This window comes from Rutidosis leptorrhynchoides, chromosome 3, assembly GCF_046630445.1.
Source record: "Rutidosis leptorrhynchoides isolate AG116_Rl617_1_P2 chromosome 3, CSIRO_AGI_Rlap_v1, whole genome shotgun sequence".
Classification (NCBI taxonomy): Eukaryota; Viridiplantae; Streptophyta; class Magnoliopsida; order Asterales; family Asteraceae; genus Rutidosis; species Rutidosis leptorrhynchoides.
The window spans coordinates 594,606,000-594,624,190 of record NC_092335.1 but is presented as its reverse complement, the minus strand read 5'-3'; the positions used below and the strand labels follow the sequence as shown (position 1 = coordinate 594,624,190).

General features: G+C 37.5%; 1 protein-coding gene across 1 annotated transcript; it reads right to left on the bottom strand.

Annotated features, from left to right (window-relative positions):
* Positions 1 to 1,644: 1,644 nt before the first annotated feature.
* On the bottom strand, positions 1,645 to 16,092 carry LOC139902934 (E3 ubiquitin-protein ligase UPL2-like). Its single transcript, XM_071885648.1, has 17 exons — positions 16,020 to 16,092; positions 15,781 to 15,909; positions 15,066 to 15,161; positions 14,750 to 14,953; positions 8,291 to 14,552; positions 6,790 to 7,823; positions 6,426 to 6,710; positions 6,078 to 6,282; positions 5,733 to 5,989; positions 5,356 to 5,633; positions 3,542 to 4,586; positions 3,010 to 3,156; positions 2,835 to 2,915; positions 2,511 to 2,736; positions 2,261 to 2,400; positions 2,059 to 2,165; positions 1,645 to 1,955 (listed from the first exon to the last, which is right to left on the bottom strand). The coding sequence occupies exons 2-17, from the start codon at positions 15,877 to 15,879 to the stop codon at positions 1,853 to 1,855; spliced, it is 10,569 nt and encodes a 3,522-aa protein (XP_071741749.1). The 5' UTR covers positions 15,880 to 15,909; positions 16,020 to 16,092; the 3' UTR covers positions 1,645 to 1,852.
* Positions 16,093 to 18,191: the final 2,099 nt, after the last annotated feature.

Genomic DNA, 18,191 nt, shown 5'->3' with positions numbered 1-18,191 from the left:
AATATAACTAGCCTAGAGGATTTTGTAGGGTTTTTAATGTTGCCTATTGAAGCTTTAAAGTTTTTTTATTTCACGATACCTTTTTTTTTAACAACAAAATTCATTAAAATCACCGGACTATTCTAGCAAGTAACTAGAATAGACCCGGGAAAACACCCAATTACAACAGCTTAACGTGCCACTCGTTTCAAGTTACATTTTTCTTACCTCTACTTCTAAACCAATTAAAAGAATCAAGACAAATAGAATAGAATAAAATACAACGTTTTAACAGACGTTGATGAAATAAACGACTGTTTCTAAACCTCCAAATATGCCAAACTGTAGACGCGATGATGACATACAACCTGGACTTTGTGTCTTAAGATTCCTGCCTATCTTCGAACCAAGCAATCCAATCCGTCCATTCTGAAAATAAGGGCAATGAAACGTTTGTCCAAATCTTCACCTTTCTCCGCAAAATATTAGCCACTTCACACTCAAAAAACATATGGTGGTTTGACTCGATGAAGTGGTTACAAGAAACGCAGCCAAATCCATATATCATACGAGACTACTGCCTCTAGCATAATAGGTGGGTAACCATGATGACCCGTGTATATTGCCCTTTTCAACTAACTGGACAATTTCTTCAAGCCCAATGCATACAATCGACTCCCTAACATACCCGGAAAACTATGAATTTCATGTCTAGCAATAATACGTTGCGCATCATGTGCATTTGGCTTTCTCATGTACTCGGCCCCGTATAAATGTAACACACTTTTGCAAAAGTTTTCCAAACATTTATAAGATGTTGATTCACCCATATGTACATATTCGTCAAATGCATCCATCGGGCGCAACATCGTACGCTAATTGTCCTATGGCAGACGTACATTTTTGAAAAACATTAAAACCTAATAAACCGGTTGCATCCCGTTTTTGACAAAAAAAAAAAAAAAATCAATATATTCGGGAATAGTTGCGTGATTAAAATTGTGTATACCTTGACATATACGGATAAATAAAGACTTGCTCACACCGAATCGTCTTCTAAACTTATCCTCTGAAAATGTGGGCGTGTCGGAAAAATAATTTTTGAACAATGTTTGCGCTTTTCCTTCACGATCTCGTGAAAAATGTCCTCTGAGAGCTATCGGTATAGAAACCACTTCTTGTTCGGCTTCATCTTGTTCTAAAAAATCGATATAATCGAGGGCTTGCAGTGGATTATACACATTTGCAATTGCATAAGCCTCATCATAATATTGATCGCCTTGATCCATTCTCGAACGTATTTTTAAAAATTAATATATTGTTTGTAATATTGAGTGACAGTTTGTAGTAGTGTGGAATGTGTGAAATACAGTAGTGATTATATAGATATTATTTTGTAATTAAAAAAAAAAAAAAGATCTGTTGCCAACCCAGCGGCTACTTCTGATTTTTTCTGTTTTTTTTTTTTTTTTAATTCAAAACTCGCGTCGTTTGATATTGTTAAAACAGCACAATCCCCGACGGCACCCCAACGGCGCACCAACGGCAGCTGCTAGCAACGGCACCGTTGGTGGGAGAGCCGAGTGGCGCTAGCGTTGTGAAGAGTAATATGCGATGCAATAACAAGTAAACAGTAAATAAACTGTTCCAATGTACAAGTGCAAGAGATTCAACTACTAAATAGAATAAAATTGGCATAAAAGAAAATCGCCAGACAGAAATTATAAAATTTGATAAGCTGAAACTGTACAGAAATATCAAAACACGTGTATCTCTGCTGAAATTTTCTTAAAACTGATAAAGATATTGTTTTTTTGACATGATAAATAAATATGTATCTACACTCATCAGATGCTTTCATGTCTTCTCTCTTTTAACCAAAACCGAAACCTTCATTGGCTTCATGAATTGCAAGCAGCAGTCTCTCCTCCAGATGCTCCTTTGTAGGATACTCCGGTAAATCTAACTGATTGAAACTGCATTTGTAATAATTAAAAAAAAAAAAAAAAAAAGTTAAATTCCGGATATGTAAACTTGATGTATTCAAAAAGGTCAACAAAAGTCAAACTGAAATGTTACCATGTGTGAGCTGAGGGCAGATGGTCGGGCCTTCCATACGCTTTGTGAATCTGAAACTTCTGCGATCCAGAGATTCCTTGTAACGCGCTGAATCCTTCTAATGGCACCTGCAACAAAACGTCCATAACCAATCATAAGATTTGAATTTTATGTCACGAAACACATCAGACAAATAATTTTTGACATAAATAAAACAATATACCTTTGAGGTACCGGTCACAAATTGCAACAATCGAGCCTTATCTTCTTTGCTGAACCCTTGAACAACCTCCCAGAACCATTGGATAACAGGGGATGCAGCACTATAACCAGAATACTCTGTATTCGCTTTCATGTCATCCACTGAAAAAACCATATATATATATTATATATTTATATATACACAATAAATTTGAAAAAAATAAATAATTGAGATTTCATTGAGAATGAAGAAATATATTAAAAAAACTCACGGTCAATATCTGGAAGCCCACTAATCAACAACTCTAATTCCTTGTCATGAAAAATAGATATTAAATCGCGTGAAACCAATTCATTAAACCCTTCCAAGAAAGCGTTTATTTGAGGGCGTATGGCAGTTGTTAATCGATGTTCAGCAATTAGATCCACATATTCATGTTTGTTTTCCTCCGTCACTCGAACATTTCTTCCACCCGGGATCAGTTCATGATCAGTAACCTAGATTTTGAAATTCATAATTTGTTAATCAAAATATAAATTCAAATCTTATGATTACAACAAGTTACAAAACTGAAAGTTATATAAGTTTTTATTACCTCTGATCGTTCACACAATATCATCTTCTCTTCATCGGCATCAATACTAAATGTTAGATCCAGAATATCACTTATATCATTCTGCAAAATAATTCCAAACGGGCAATCAAACTAGAATTATTCAGTAATTAAAATAACTACATTTTTTAGAAGTTCAAATTTCACTTGAACAAACCTCAAGCATCCACTTCAAGTTCTTAAAGTAACCCGGGTCGATCGCTTCAATATCATGGTACGTTACTTTTGCACCAAGAATGTGCTTGTAAAAAGATCTTGTAAAATGTACATCAAGCAACTGACCATCAAATAGTGCCTTCCCAACCTAAATTACAGTTGAATCTGACTTAGAAAAAAGAACAATTCTGGATCTTAAAGACACAAATTGAAAGTGGCAATTTCAACCCATATATTCATAAATAAGATTTACAGGGTCAAACAGGTCAAATGAACCAGTTAAGCAAAACAAAATGTGTTTTTAAAGAATCATTTTGGCCCAAACCCAATTTACCTCTAATGGGTCAAACAGGTAAAGTCAACCAGTTAAGCAAAACAAAAAGTAGTTTAAAGAACTATTTTGGCCAAACCCATTTTACCTCTAACGGGTCAAACAGGTAAAATGAACCAGTTAAGCAAAACAAAAAGTGGTTTTAAATAACCATTTTGAACCGACCCAATTAGCCACGTTTACAAAAAGCAAAACCACTTACCACTCTTCCAACAAACTTGAAATACGAAAGGTGTTCCGTTTGGTAAACGGAATTCGGATTCGGCTGAAACGTTGCATCGTTACCAACAGTTGTAAAAAGCAGAGCTCCTTTATCGAAAATAACCCTCGATAAAAGCTGATACCATTCCCTCGTAAGCCCACCCGCATCGATACCTTCTTCCCCTTGAAAATGAACCGTTAATCTGCCCTTTAAATCTTGAGTCGGTCTCATTCTCAATTGATTATACGAATCTTCAAGTATATACGCCCGTCTTACAGAGATCCTCAAAGGACTATGATGATGATCATGTTGATGTTTGATTTTAGATCTAAAATGAGACCGTTTGTTGTCAAAATCAATAAAACGCGGGACCTTAAGCATGAGTGAAAATGACTTTTCAAGTAATCCCGGGTTTTGTCGTATAAACGCGTTGAGTAGTTTCTTATGCTTTTCTGAAAACTTCACAAACACTACATGTTTTTCATCGACTTTTCCGGAAGTAGTCGCCTCGTCAGCATTACCACCAAACTCTTGATTACCAGGGTGCAACTTCTCACACATAACGAAGAACGATTCGATGTAAGGTAACACGTTTTGAGTGCCAGCTGGCAGTGGAGATATTGCACCCGAAGGTCTTGATGAAGGTTCTACATCGGGTGACATGTCAGAATAGCTCTCGATTTTGCTTATGCACGTGCTTAATTCTGTCCACAAAGGTTCTAAAGAAACATTTATGTCACCGACAAGAGTAAGGGTAGCGGTTTGATTGTTTTCGGGGAGTGTTTGGTCTTTTTGTGTATTAAGTGAGGCGACAAGTAAGCTTAGTGCTTGTATGACCCGCAAGATTGCGGCTCCGTCTGAAGCGTTAGTTGTAATAAGTGCCTTGTCGATTTGACTGAATCTATGTAATTCGTCCATGGCTGATATTGTGAGGTTCTTCATTGCGCCAGCTAGCTCGGTGATGAATAAATGACGGTGACGGGGTGCAATTGTCACCAATTTCTTTAATACTTCCGCCACAAGAGCATATGCATTATCCGACAAACTAAAAAAAGAGTAGATATTAGAGAAGCATACATCTATTAGGCGCAAATTAAAATTAAAAACGACTGAAAATTAATGGATTTAGCAACAAACACACGTTTTCCTAATGACAACCTCTACCCTTGTGATAATTAATGGAATACCGATTTACTTGAAGCCAGAAGACTGAATCATGTTTTTGTATTGACTCAAACAAGTCATCAGATAAAGAGGAAATAGTTGCATATTAAAAAAAGATAATAAAATTAAAAAAAAAAAAAGAAAAAAAAAGCTTTACAAAAGTAGGTTAGACAGGCTAATGTGTCCCAAATAATTTATATTTCTGATGCAGGAAAAAACTAAATCAATTTTTCTATATAACAATAATCAGATCGACACCTAAGTACTATCCAATGAGTTTTGTGATGATATTTGTAGGATATTAAACTAGGGCAAAAAGTTTCAAGTTAACCCAAACTTGTTTTGAGGCATTACACATCCAACCCAATTTGCCACCTCTGTTTCGAACATTTGATTATCTCAACAGCATGGACATCATAATTAAGCATACGTTATTAATCCAAACAAATTATCTTAAAAAGGCAACATATGGTGAAACAGATGACTAAGATATGCTGTCAAAAAAACCAAATTTTAACTAATTGCATAATCAGTTGACATATAAAAAATAAAAAAATAACAAAAAAAAAACATATGAGAGATAAAGTGTCAGCCATATATATAAGCAAAATAAGGAATGTAAACTGAAACAGTTATGAATTATCTCATACCTCTCACGTGCAAGCAGTGAGCAAAGAAGGCGCAGTTCTGGTTGTGGCAAGTTCGATAAAACGGTGCGAGAGTCGCATTCGGTATCGGTATTAACACCAGACGATGAGGGCTTAGATGCATTATCAGCTTTGACTAATTTGGTGTCCGAACCATCAGACCCGCCCACATTTGCGTCTGAAACGGGTATTTCCGCAGGTGTTTCTTCAGATACCCAACTTTCAGGAGTAGTTTGCTTACTTTCAGCATTATCAATGATCACGTCTAACAAGTTCAGCAACTGAAATGAAGGTCAAACACCAATGATAAACATCGAAAAATTGCTATATTTTGAGAGAGGAAAAAAAGATGATATTTTTAATTAAAAAAAAAATATTACCTGCTCAAGATGTGCAATACTTCTCAGATAAAGTGGCTGATTTAACAGACTTAACAGCATCCCTATGGCTAAGAGATCTTGTTTTTCGGTTTCGTTATCTTGAATGACCATGATGTTTTTTCCACGAGTCTGGTCAAGAACGTTCGACTCCATCGGAGAAAATTTAAATTGAAGCAGAAGTTTTGCAACAAATGCATGGTTCCGGGCCAAATAAGTCAAAGTTTCTAGAACACGCCGCGAGACCAATGGAGGTACACCTATTATAAAAAATAAATATTATCTTAGCTTTAAAAGAGTAATTAAACTAATATTCATACAATCTTATATATGTATTAGGATTCTCACCATCAAAACGTTGAGGACGAGAATACATGACGTGGCTCTGGCAGGCATAAAGTCTGTATGATGGCTCAGATGTAGCCGAATTATCGCCAGGTTTTCTTAAGTCTAGCAATAGCAAATCCATTAATATTTTCACTACAGACGAACGAGTTTCAACGTGAGCACATAAATTCAATAGCAGTCTCTGTAGCTGAGGTTTGTAAAGCGGCTGTAAAAAATAAAACATTACATCATCAAGAATGTATGAACAAACACAAAAAAGACAGGTTGTGTAACGGGTTATAATAACATATTACCCAAATTTACCTATACATAATAGCCATATATAACAACCAGTATATCAGATTATACCTGGACTACACGAAGCAACCGAACCATGGCTTTAAGATCATCTTTGTCGACCAAAGGAGCCCCTTCAGTTTCAACGGGTTTACTAGCACTTGACCTACGAGTGATTAAGCTGGATCCAATTCCTTCACCTCTTCTAGAAGATTCACCCCGCCGGCTCCTAGGAAACATACCCAAAAGTGTCCGATGATTGTACCGACGAGCAAACTGTTCTCGCAACAAGTTTGCCTCCGCAACAAGAGCAGGTGTAAGATTAGCAAGAACCGCATCAGACGACGTTAAAAGAACCTAAAATATATATACATTATTCAAAATCGTAAACATTACCAAAAAATAACAAAATAATTTAACATCCTAAAAAACTTACCTCTTCCCGTATATCTGATGGGAATGTAGCAATTATCGATACAGTATCCATTTCTACGGGTTGACCTTCCAATTCTTGGGCCCGGTTTAGCCCTTGGGCCTGTTGTTGGGCTAAAACTTCAGCCCGAATGTCTGGTGGAAGTGCGGCTAAAAACTCGGGGTCTATGTCTCCATCATTTTGTGGTTCAGTGTTCGTGTTCGGTGCGGGTTGAGCCGCCGTGGGGCCCTGTCGACCCGATAGAACCTCAGCACGTAACTCCTCGGGAAGAGCATTCAGAAACGCTTGGTTGATTGGTGCGGACCCGGAACCGGAACCAGCACCGGCTGCACCATCACGGTTCGCATCTTGACCCGGGTCAGTTTGGTTCGACTCTTGACTATGATTTTCGGAAACTTCGGTCACACTATGAAGAGATGCATCTCTTGCTGTTATTGATGCAGTGTTGAGTTGTACGTTTGTTCTTCTTGTACCTTGCCTCTCGCTGACATCATCGTGACCATCAGCACTTCCAATTTCAACATCAAGGCTTCTAAGGCTTTCACCTAAGGTGGCCCCACTTTCACTACTATTTTGGCTAGCGGCTTCAGCGTCCCGGGAAACATTATCGTTTTGGTCAAACTGCATATCAGCAGACAGAGGTTGACCATTTGGTTCGTTCACATCATCGTTGACCCCTCGGGATTCATCTACTGTTTGATCACAAGGACCATTGTTGTCAACAGTGGTTTCGGGTACCATTTCAGCTGATTCTTGGGATTGACCAGGCTCGTTTTTGGGTTGACCATCCACCGTTTTGTCTTGATCATCAGAGGTTTTCTCTGTGGTTGGACGCGTTAGATGCGAAACTAACAGATCTTCAAGGCCTGAAGGGATGCTAGATGTATTAGATCCGCCACCTGGCGCATCATCAGTCCACATGTTGAGCCTGTTTCCTTGCTGTCCATGTCGGCCACTTCTCAAAGACCGAAAAATTGAATCCAATCGTGACGATGAAGACTCCAAATTTCTTTCAAGGTGACCCTCACGAGTATTATCTGGGTGGAAAATGTAAAACATATGTCAAATAAAGACATATATGGATACTATGAGTCAATCAGAGTTATGTTTTATTCCTTAATAGGTCAAAATAGTTTATATAGGTAGTACCATAATACAATAATACAAAATAATAACAATGCGCGTTAAAAAAATTGTAAAAGTGATTTTTATATTCAAAAAACCAACAAAAGCGTACTGTTTAAAAAGGTATATTATTAACAGATTAGTAAAAAGTTTGAAACCATATTTTTCACATATATATTTTTTATAACAGAAGTTCAAAAAATTGACAGATAAAGTTTTCGGTCAACCCACCCCAGGCTTGCCTCTTTTGACCCATATCAAAAATTATAGCCGTTAATACCAAACAACTGTGACCTATTAACCAATCTTTCTCCTGCTATAGCTTAAACATCAAAAAATAACTAAAGAAGAAAAACGTTTCCTAATACAAAAGATGTACCTGTTTGACGGGATGAAGCTGCACGTGACGAAGAAGGCTCGATTAGAAGTGGATGCTGAGACTGAACAGAACCGTCACCTGATCTCCCCAAAAGATTATAGATCGATGTCGTACGACCTTGTCGTCTCGAACCGAAGACTTCAACAGGCATCACGTGGAGAGTATCATTATTAAAACTATGGTCTCTACCAAATACTTCAATATGATCCAACACATTTATCCCATTCATACCCTCACCCAATCTTAATATAACTCCACCATCATCATCATCCTCATCATCTTCTTCTTCCTCGATCATATCCTCATCAAACTCCTCTTCAATTTCATGGTCATCTTGATCAATTTCATGATGTGGCAAATGATGACCTTCATCTTCTTCTTCTTCTTCCAGATCATTATGCCCATCCTCATCATCATCCCCATCATCATCATCATCATCTTCATCACCTTCATCCCCTTCTTCATCACCTGACATATCCTCATCATCTTCATGAATATCAGGTTGAATCTCGAATCTTATTCCAACTGAACCAAGACCATTTTCAATACCACGTGTTTCCTCATTACTATCTTGCATGTAATCATCTTCATTAGGGTTACCAAAACCTCCATCCATATCTTGATCATGCTCCATATCATCTGTAATAGCTTCTGTAGGTGCAGAATTCACATTAGGTAAAGACGTTGTTTCAGTTGACCGAGATACATCATTATCACCAGTATTCTCCATTCTTCCATGGTCAACATGGTCAGATGAAGGTTTGGTCAAACTATCAGCTTTTGCAGAATTTGCCTCAGCTGCATGAACATGTTCTTTAGTCACCAATTCCAAAACCTTTACAAGCCCTGGTACAATCTTTAACGAATCAGCATGATCCAAGTCCAAAATTTGTAACGTTCGTGTAAGCGACCTCACCAATCCAACGTCTATAAACGTAACCGAAGCTTCTCCAGCAACCGAAGCACCCGTAGTCGAACGGGCAGCCATTACATCACCGAGCAAATCAACAAAAGCTTGGATATCTTTTCCAGGTGGCCGATTAACTTTTGAATTATCAATAAAGTCAGTAAACGCGTTGTTAAGTTCAATAAAAATTCTTTTTCTTGCCTCTGAAGAACGCACACACGCAGCCACTAAGAATTGGCTAGCCCGGTTTGCTAGTTTGTGCCGCCAGTCTCCATCTTTCTTTTCAGATTTAGAGCTTTTTGAATAATGAAGAAAATTACAAAGAATGTGGTGGAATATTCCATTAAGTTCAGCATCTTTTCGTAGCAGAACATGAACAGATGAACCATACATCAATAAAATCTCCTTTAACAGCTTCAAAATGAATACAACTTTAGCCAACGATGCAGATGATTCTTGCCCGTTTTCTTCGTTCTCTTCGGATCCCGATGCAATAGCTTTCCCTTTAACCTTACTCAGATTAACATCAACATCCATATCTGTAACCGAAGAACTCGACCCCGCCACTGACGTATCTTCTGACGGGGGTACAAAAGTAATAACAGACTCCAAAAGCAGCTCGATTACAGCAGTAAAACTTTGAGTCGGCTTACGATGAGCTTTTGCATTTTTGGTGGTACTATTTGGTTTATCTTTTTCCTCCTTTTCTTTGGATTTATCCTTTACCAAGACAACAAACGGTCTATCCCCGTGCGTTTCAATTTGGCAAACGGCCCTTGCGGCCCGCATAAAGATAACGGGGTCCCGCGAAAGAACGGAATTCATATTTAGTAGAAAGTTACGGGGTGTTAGCCTTCCGTTTGCTTGTCGACTGCCACCGGCTACAACACTATGCTTAATTTCACTTTCCATTGCTTGTTGTAACGTTTGTGGATCTTCTAGAATATGCCGGATGATAGTGGCGGCAACGTTATCGAAACCGACAAATAGGCTACTTGTAGGCAAAGATAACAGTAACGGTAAACCGCCAGCTTCTAGAAAACTAACCGCCACAGAATGAGTTTTAGTTAGCGTTGAACATAACTGTAAAACAGCATGGATCGTTTCAGCAGGTAACGGTTTGGTTAAAAAGCCACAACATATTTCAACTAATCTCTTTTGTTCATCAACACTAATAAGCTTTGAAGTTAATCCCAAATTAATTTGCTTTTCATCGTTTATCACCAACGAATTCTGGTTACCGACATTGTCTTTCTTTAACAGCTCCAAAACATCATCGTTCAACTTTTGATCAACCTGTGAAAGGCGATCGACGGCTAGAAAGGCGGCTGTCACCCATTTGGGAACAACTACTGTCGCACTATCACTTGTTTGAGAGTTCCAATTTAACAAAAGATCATCTACAACTTTGACCAGACCATTTTTGGAAGCAACTTCTCGCGCGTCTTTATCCTCGTTAAGAATCAAAGCAAGAACATGAAAAAGGGACGATAAAGTATTATTTTTTCCATTGTTATAATCAGAACTGCAAATCTTCACTTGTTCTAGAATAAACAGTATGACATCGGATCTGTATCGCCCATCATTTTGAGAACAGATCAACGATAAAAGATCCCGAACCGGAAAAGCTAAAGAATCTTTCGTTTCTAGAAGCTTCTTACAAGTAGACAACAAGTCAACAACAGGTGGTAACTGAACAGTTTCCTCTTCAATCGGTTGACTACTTTCTGATGTCACCGTATCATCATCCTTTACATCATCAGTTCCATTATTACCAAGTGACATTGCAAGTGCACGAGCAAGTTCATCATCTTCTTCAACAACTTCCTCTGGATGCGAAAACAGCCACTCCATTGCTAATTCCACGCTATTTGATCCCACCTGTCTTAACGCCTCTTCAGCTCGAGCCCGAGTAAAGCCCATTTCCACAATTGTAGATATAGTCATTTCGTTTGGAGGTGGGCCCGCGAGCCTTGACCCAGAATTGCTTACACTTCTCACTTCAACCCCAGAAAAAACATGACGGATTATAGATATAACGATTGCAATAAAATCGTCACTACAGTCGGTGAACTGCGGGTGAGTCCATACGGGTAGCACCGTTTTCAAAATCATAGATTGAAGACCCTTTACAAAAGCCTCAGCGTCCCGTGGAAACATGATGTCACCGGTTATAATCGGTTGTGTAAGAAAATGTTTTGTGAATGGAGACAAAATAAAAGATGATGTCACCAGATGATCCATAAGTTTACCATAACTGGCTAACGGCCCGTCTATCCACGAACGCACGGTTTCGACCGACTCGGTCTTTGAACTCCCTTCATCTGTCTCCATTGGAGATGCAGGAGTTCGATTAACTGTAAATAACAGCTCGCTTGTAGCTTCAAAGGTGGTTAAAACCAACTGAATGACACCACGACCATATAAACAGTTTAATAAAACAGGGTTGCAGGTGTCGGGTTTTTCTAGTAGAACCCCGTCGATAAAGTCTATAACTTTCCCGAAATACCGACACTTGGGTGACCATGATGTCACACTTGCATGACCTTCAAACTTCATATGAGCCAACGTGATGTCAGCGAAAGTCGAGGCGACTGATTTAGAAGCAGGGGTAACCGTTACAATGTCATCTCGTCTTCTAGATGGAAGCAACATTGCTTTGCCTAGCTCTTGAAACAAGTGTGTAATATGTAACGAAAGTGACCTCATCATATCACAACAAGACGAATAATATGACCTTTGTTTATCTGCTTCCCGAGAACCGCCGCCGCTAACACCATCTGGCGGTGATTGGCGGCTGCCGCCTGCTACAAGATGCTGTGGAAGACCAGATGTATGAGCAAGATCACGATATAGATTAATCAGATCAAAAAACTGTGATTCAAAACTCAATCCTGATACTCTTCGTCTCATTATCGGATCCAGAAACTGCCTAAACGAATTAAATCTTTGTTCCTCAGACTCTGAATTACTAGAATCCAAGTGGCGTGACACATCAGCAGAACCAGAACCAGAACCAGAAACAACATCGTCTTCCTCGGTTTTACACTTAGCATCATCAAGTAATGCAATCTGCCATAAAATTTGACGATGAGTGTCTCCAATAAAAACTAAAACATCCTTACTTTCATTACCGAATTCTTGAAGCAAAGCAGTAACCCATCGATTGTCTTTCGAGGCAGCAAGAAACAAAAGAAACTCCACAAGAAAAAGTGAAGAAAAAAGCTCAGAATTCGGGGTCGCTTTCGGGTCAAGCAAAAACGAGCCCGAAAGAATCTTGAACTTGTCCCGAGTTGACTCCAAATAGCCCCGAAGAGCAGAGCAAAACGCACGTGCTAGTGGGCCCGAGTGATGTTGAGTAAAGCTCTTAAAAACCATGGTGCTATGCAAAGCAATAGACATCCCTTCTGAAGACTGAGTTATACTCGGTCTTAACAAAAGCTTCAACAAAGATTCAATTCCTTCTTTTTCAACAAACAACCGACACGTTTCGGCGTTTTCCATTGTTCGGTGAACTAAAACCATCACGTGAAAAATGCTTAATTGAAGAAACTGCTCATCACCATTTTCTTTATCTTCGGTGTCCATCTCCATACCACTACCATCTTCAACTTTTCCCAATTTACCCTTACGATCCTCTACTAAAGCAATTTCCTTTACAATCTTAACGATTATATCTACACCAGTACCTCTTAAAGAAGATACGTGACGTAAAAGCTCCTCAACAGCATTCGCCAACGGCACTATTGCATCGTTCATTGGCATTACATACTTCTTATCAGTGAAAACATCAAGCAGAAAACTTAATGATGAAGATTCTTTAACTGTTTCTAACCCTTTAGTGTTAAGACAAATTGCGCCAATACCATTAGGAACACAAACTAGGGCTTTTGAAGAAGGATAAATCCCTGCTTTAACCGATTTTAGAAAAGCATCGGGTAAACCCAATTCATCTAATGAAGCATAACAAGTTGGGTCTTTATGTATCATTTCACTCATAACAGTAACAGCTGCTGAATATATATCCCCACCAAACTTATTCACATTTTCAAATATCATCGATAAAGTGGTAGGCAATGAAACATCATTTGGAGTACGGGTCAAATTGGCTGGAGAATAAGTAGCAGAACCAAGTGCCTTTAACAGAACCCTAATGAGCCTTTTCTGTGTATTTGGTGAATCAAGATTAGGGTTTGAGTTTGAGTTTGAAGACTCACCAATGCTCATTGACCCATTGTCTCCTATTTCTGACCCAATCACCCTAACCACTTCTATTTGCAATCGGTTAGTCAAAAGGTCAACTCCACCCAAATCTTTAAAAAGAGTAACAGCTGAATTGCTATAGTCCATGAGCTTTTGCAGTGTTTTAACAGCTAAGCATACAAGATGCATGTGTGAAGGATCTGAATCTTCTAGAAGGGGTAAAAAAGTCGGAACCATTCCCGATCCCCGTATTACACTCCCCGAACTTGATGTAGATATAACATGAAGTAAATAGAATTGTAAAAGTGCTTCGATGAATGCAACTGACGACGGGTCACTGGAGTTGTTTAAGGACGAAATTGCCCTTTGCAGAACATTTAAAAGTATCATGCGGTTTCCACCAGCAAAACTAACGCTTGACCCGCTTAGAATCCGGGCCCGCTCATTTGATGATGAGTATGCAGCTAGTTGAGATCCAAGAGCATGCATTGCAAGTGTACGAACTGTTCCGGGTATCGTCTCTTCAGATTTCACTAATCTTATTAACTCGTTCGTGTATTCGGGCTCATTAGCAAAAAAGGAAACGAGTTCATCATGCGAATCACTCGATTGAACAAGAACGATAAACGAAAGTAAGCAAATCTTGCTATACAGTCTGCAAATTCTAGAAGATCGAAAGGCGTGAGCGTATCGAATTCTTGTTAACAACGAGAACCTATGCTCGGATGGTACATTATACTGCTCAATCAATGATTTCATCAAAGATAAATCATCCTCCTTACGCAAATGTAGATCGGGAATTTGAATAACACTTGTGCTTTGGGGACTTGTACCGTGCAACTCAAAGTAGAGAGTAGAACCAACTCGGTTTTGAGAATTGTCGGTTTCTGTTTGTACGTCGGGCGGGAATAAGCTTAGACCTTCATCTTGTGTTCTTTCGTTTAACATAACGCATGAATACAAGCCCAAACCCTCTTCTTTGCTTCCCCATCCTTGTGCTAAAGACAAAAGGCGATTGTTTAATGAACCGCATGCAACTAGTTTCCCACTTGCGTGAAGTTTCGAGGGACTTATTTTGACCAACACCGAAAGAGTCTCTAAAGTTGCAATTACAATCTCGGGGTCCGTTGATGCAAGCAAGAGCTTGAAATGCTGAACAAGCAAAGGAAACTTCAGTTAATATATATAAATGATGTAGGCAGTAGGTTTTGGTAAGATAGATACAAGTGGGATCCTCTTTAAACACAACCTTAAACAGCTCATTGATAAAATCTTGGGTAAAATTAACCACCTTTAATAAACATTATAAAAGATATCAACGGATCACATTTAAAACTATTTCATCATACCTCTAAACCATCAAAGGAACTTTTGTTGTGACAATTCTCTAAAACGATTTGCATCACACGCAAGATCTGAAGAACTGTTTGTTTTGGAAAAGGAGTATCATTTTCTAAGTTATCTGCTAAAAGGAGATCCTTCCTGTTAGACAAGTATGTCTTGAAATATGTATCAAAATGCAAAAACAGCGGCCTCCAATGATGAAAATTTCCCTGAAAACCAAATAGCACAAGTTAAGTAAATTTTATTAACTACGTATTATTTATGTTAGCTATTTTCTAGAGTAAATTAAGTCAAATAAGAGGTAGAGTGTGATCTTGTCACCTTGTTATACTCCCAACGAAATCCTGACAGAGGGATTGCTATGTCTTGTAACGGACACTGAATCACCTTGTCAATAAAAGCCTTCACTTTTGGGGGCTGCATGAAAAAAAATAAAGAAAAACAAAAGAAAATTAGTATTTTTCTCGATCCACTTTATGTATGTTAAGCCAATGTTGTCTTCTTATAAGAAAGAGTCGCACTTTTCTCTAAACGATGTTAAATAAGGTTCAAATCATGTTTGCTTTAATGCAGACATAAATAGGTTATATCATGCCATCATCAAAGATAAGCGACTATATTCATAAACCTCTTATAAGACCTCACACAATTGAAGTATTATATATGCTCTACGAGACCATTTGCCTGATTATAAGATAAATATAGAATATAGAATTCTTTTGATATTTTCTGTCAATATCGTGTCTAACACGGATAAAATATTTGCTAGAGTCAATATAACAAACTTTCACTGAATGATGCAAGTTATTTGAGCATTTTTTTACTACTATGTACTTAATAATACTATAAACCCTAATTTCTGTTGATCCATAACACTCAGACCTATATATACGCACATACAATTACTGCATACACATTATAAACGCAACATAATGCCCTAACTACACATCAATCAATTAGTTAACAACTCCAAATGTAGCCCTAACTCAAATTTAAAAAACACCAAACAAACACAAAACAGAGCATAAATTCTTACAGTTTCAGAATCAAGTTTAACACTTGGACCGATATGTCCTTCACCGGATAAAAGCTGCCGTAACCTCGACGGCAAGCTCGATCTTAGGGTTCCGGCCATGAGATTTCACAAACTCCACTCTCTTTTAAACTACAAAAAAAAAAAAAAAAAAACGAAAAAACAAAACAATTGATTAAATAATCAAATCAATCGAAGGTATTTAATCGATTAAATCAAAGACACAAACGAAAAGTACATACCTTTGGGTGTAGAGATGAACAAAAGATTGATAAACATCAAATTAAAATTATTAGGGTTTTATGTGTTTGTGTGATAGAGAATGAGTAGGGAGAAAAGAAGGGTTCTTTCGTGTGTGCGTGTGTGTGTGTGTGTGTTTTGGTGTGTCTGTGTTTTGAGGTTAACCCTGAAATTGGAGAAAGCTGCTTTTTATAAACAAGCAAGAGTCGGTCGTTGTTTTTATTAAATTCAAGGCGGTTTTTGCACTCCGGTTCATAGGGCGAGTCTTTTTTTACGAGTAATGATGATGTTACATAACTAGTCCCTTCACTTATTTTTTCTACATTTTTTTCTTGAATTATTTTTGTATTTGCCACAGTTTTCGACTAGCTTTGCGAGCCTTCTAATTTTATGGCAAGTACTCGCTTTGCGAGAAGCTCAGAGTTATCGCGAGTGGTTGTTACGACGGGGTTTATATTGGTAAGGTTGTGAGAAGGATATATACATCTGAATTGGAATCGTTAAGAGATAGCTTGGATGTAAGTATTTAAGATGTGATTATATATCGGACTCGGTATGCTAGTTCAGGTTTTGTTTGATGTGAATCTTGTCCGATTTAGCGGTTATCATAATCTCATGCAGATTTTAGTACTAGATATGTTTCGACATAACTTTGTTGATAGCTTTCTATGTATGAGCATCATCTTCAAATTGGATCAATTCAAGAACTGTAGTGTGAATCCCATACTGGTATCGGATTAGATAACATATTAATATGTCATTCTTGCATTATATTAATTATGTGTGTATTGTGTCTATGTTTTTCAGGTTATTTTTTAATGTACGTTGTCTAGTTTGAATTACATCAGTTTTGTGAGCTCTTCAAATTAAAATGCAATTCAAAATATGTATTTGTAGAATAGCATGACCTGAAGTTAAATTATGGGAAAAACTTGTTAAAGGTGCATTTGTTATCTATATATACTATTACTCAAATGATATTAAAGATGATATCGGATCGGGTTTGGATCGGGTCTAGTTAATCTCGGACCCGAACCCAAATAAGAAACCATGTCTCAAATTCGGATCCATATCCTCTGAGTCCCCATTTACTTACTAACTATTGGGTTATCGGGTTTTTCCATGAGTAAATAGGATCCCCATTTACTACTACCTCTCGGGTTAACGGGTTTTTCTCGCGAGTATCAAATATCTCCATTGTTAGTCATTCTCATGCTCCATTCACCCATTTCTATATTTGTTTCAATAATGCTATTAAATGAGTACTAAATCTAAATGAATATATACGCATAACGAACTATCGTATAATATCATTTTGCAGCTTATATTATTACTATTAATATAATTATTGTTATTATTGCAATTGAAAACCTCATCGGGTCGGGTATACGGTCTGAATATGCGAGTTTGTATCTTAACCCGTCCCCAAAACCGAACCCGTAAAAAATTTAAAACAGTCCCCACACCCAGCCCTATACCTGAATATCCAGACCCAAACCCGACCCAAAGTGTCGAGTTTCAGGTTTACCCATCGGGTACTAGTATTTTTGTCATCCATAAACGGCATGTGGTCGTTTTATATATACGAGGTTTTTGTTTGGTACTGTGACATCAGTTGACGTCATGCTTACGTCATCCTTCTATTTTTTATTTTTTTTGTTGAATAGTTGAGTCGTTTACATGCCTCTTTTTCTTATTTGTTGGGCCGAACAAAGAAGGCGAGCTAACCCTCTTTATTCCATTAAGCAATTATGAAAGCAACTAATGAAATGTAAGTTCATAATATCGTTACATGTATTCATACTAAGGGGTATTTTTTCCTATTAAGTTATATTGTCTAAAATTAATATAAGATGTCTTTGAACAATAAGTGATAGATATATAAGTATTGTTTGTTATAACCTATTGAATAATTGAATTTATCAAATTAACATTGTACATGAGTAGTTAATAAAAGTCGTTGTTCAAAAGTCATGACATGAATGAAAATTCACGGTTATTTGAGTTTTTTTCCCCTGTAAAACACAACTTATTAAATAAGTCAAAAACTAATATTTCTCACTGACTTTCCATATTAAGTTTCATACTATTAAGTCAATTAAGTCCAAATCAAACATGGTCTAAGTAAACAAATGTATATGTATATATATATATATATATATATATATATATAT

Coding starts and splice junctions, on each gene's coding strand:
- LOC139902934 (XM_071885648.1), bottom strand. CDS start 15,879: ATGGCCGGAACCCTAAGATCGAGCTTGCCGTCGAGGTTACGGCAGCTT. Junction 2,916..3,009: donor ACTTGAAGTGGATGCTTGAG/GTTTGTTCAAGT, acceptor ATTATTTTGCAG/AATGATATAAGTGATATTCT. Junction 2,737..2,834: donor TATTGTGTGAACGATCAGAG/GTAATAAAAACT, acceptor TTCAAAATCTAG/GTTACTGATCATGAACTGAT.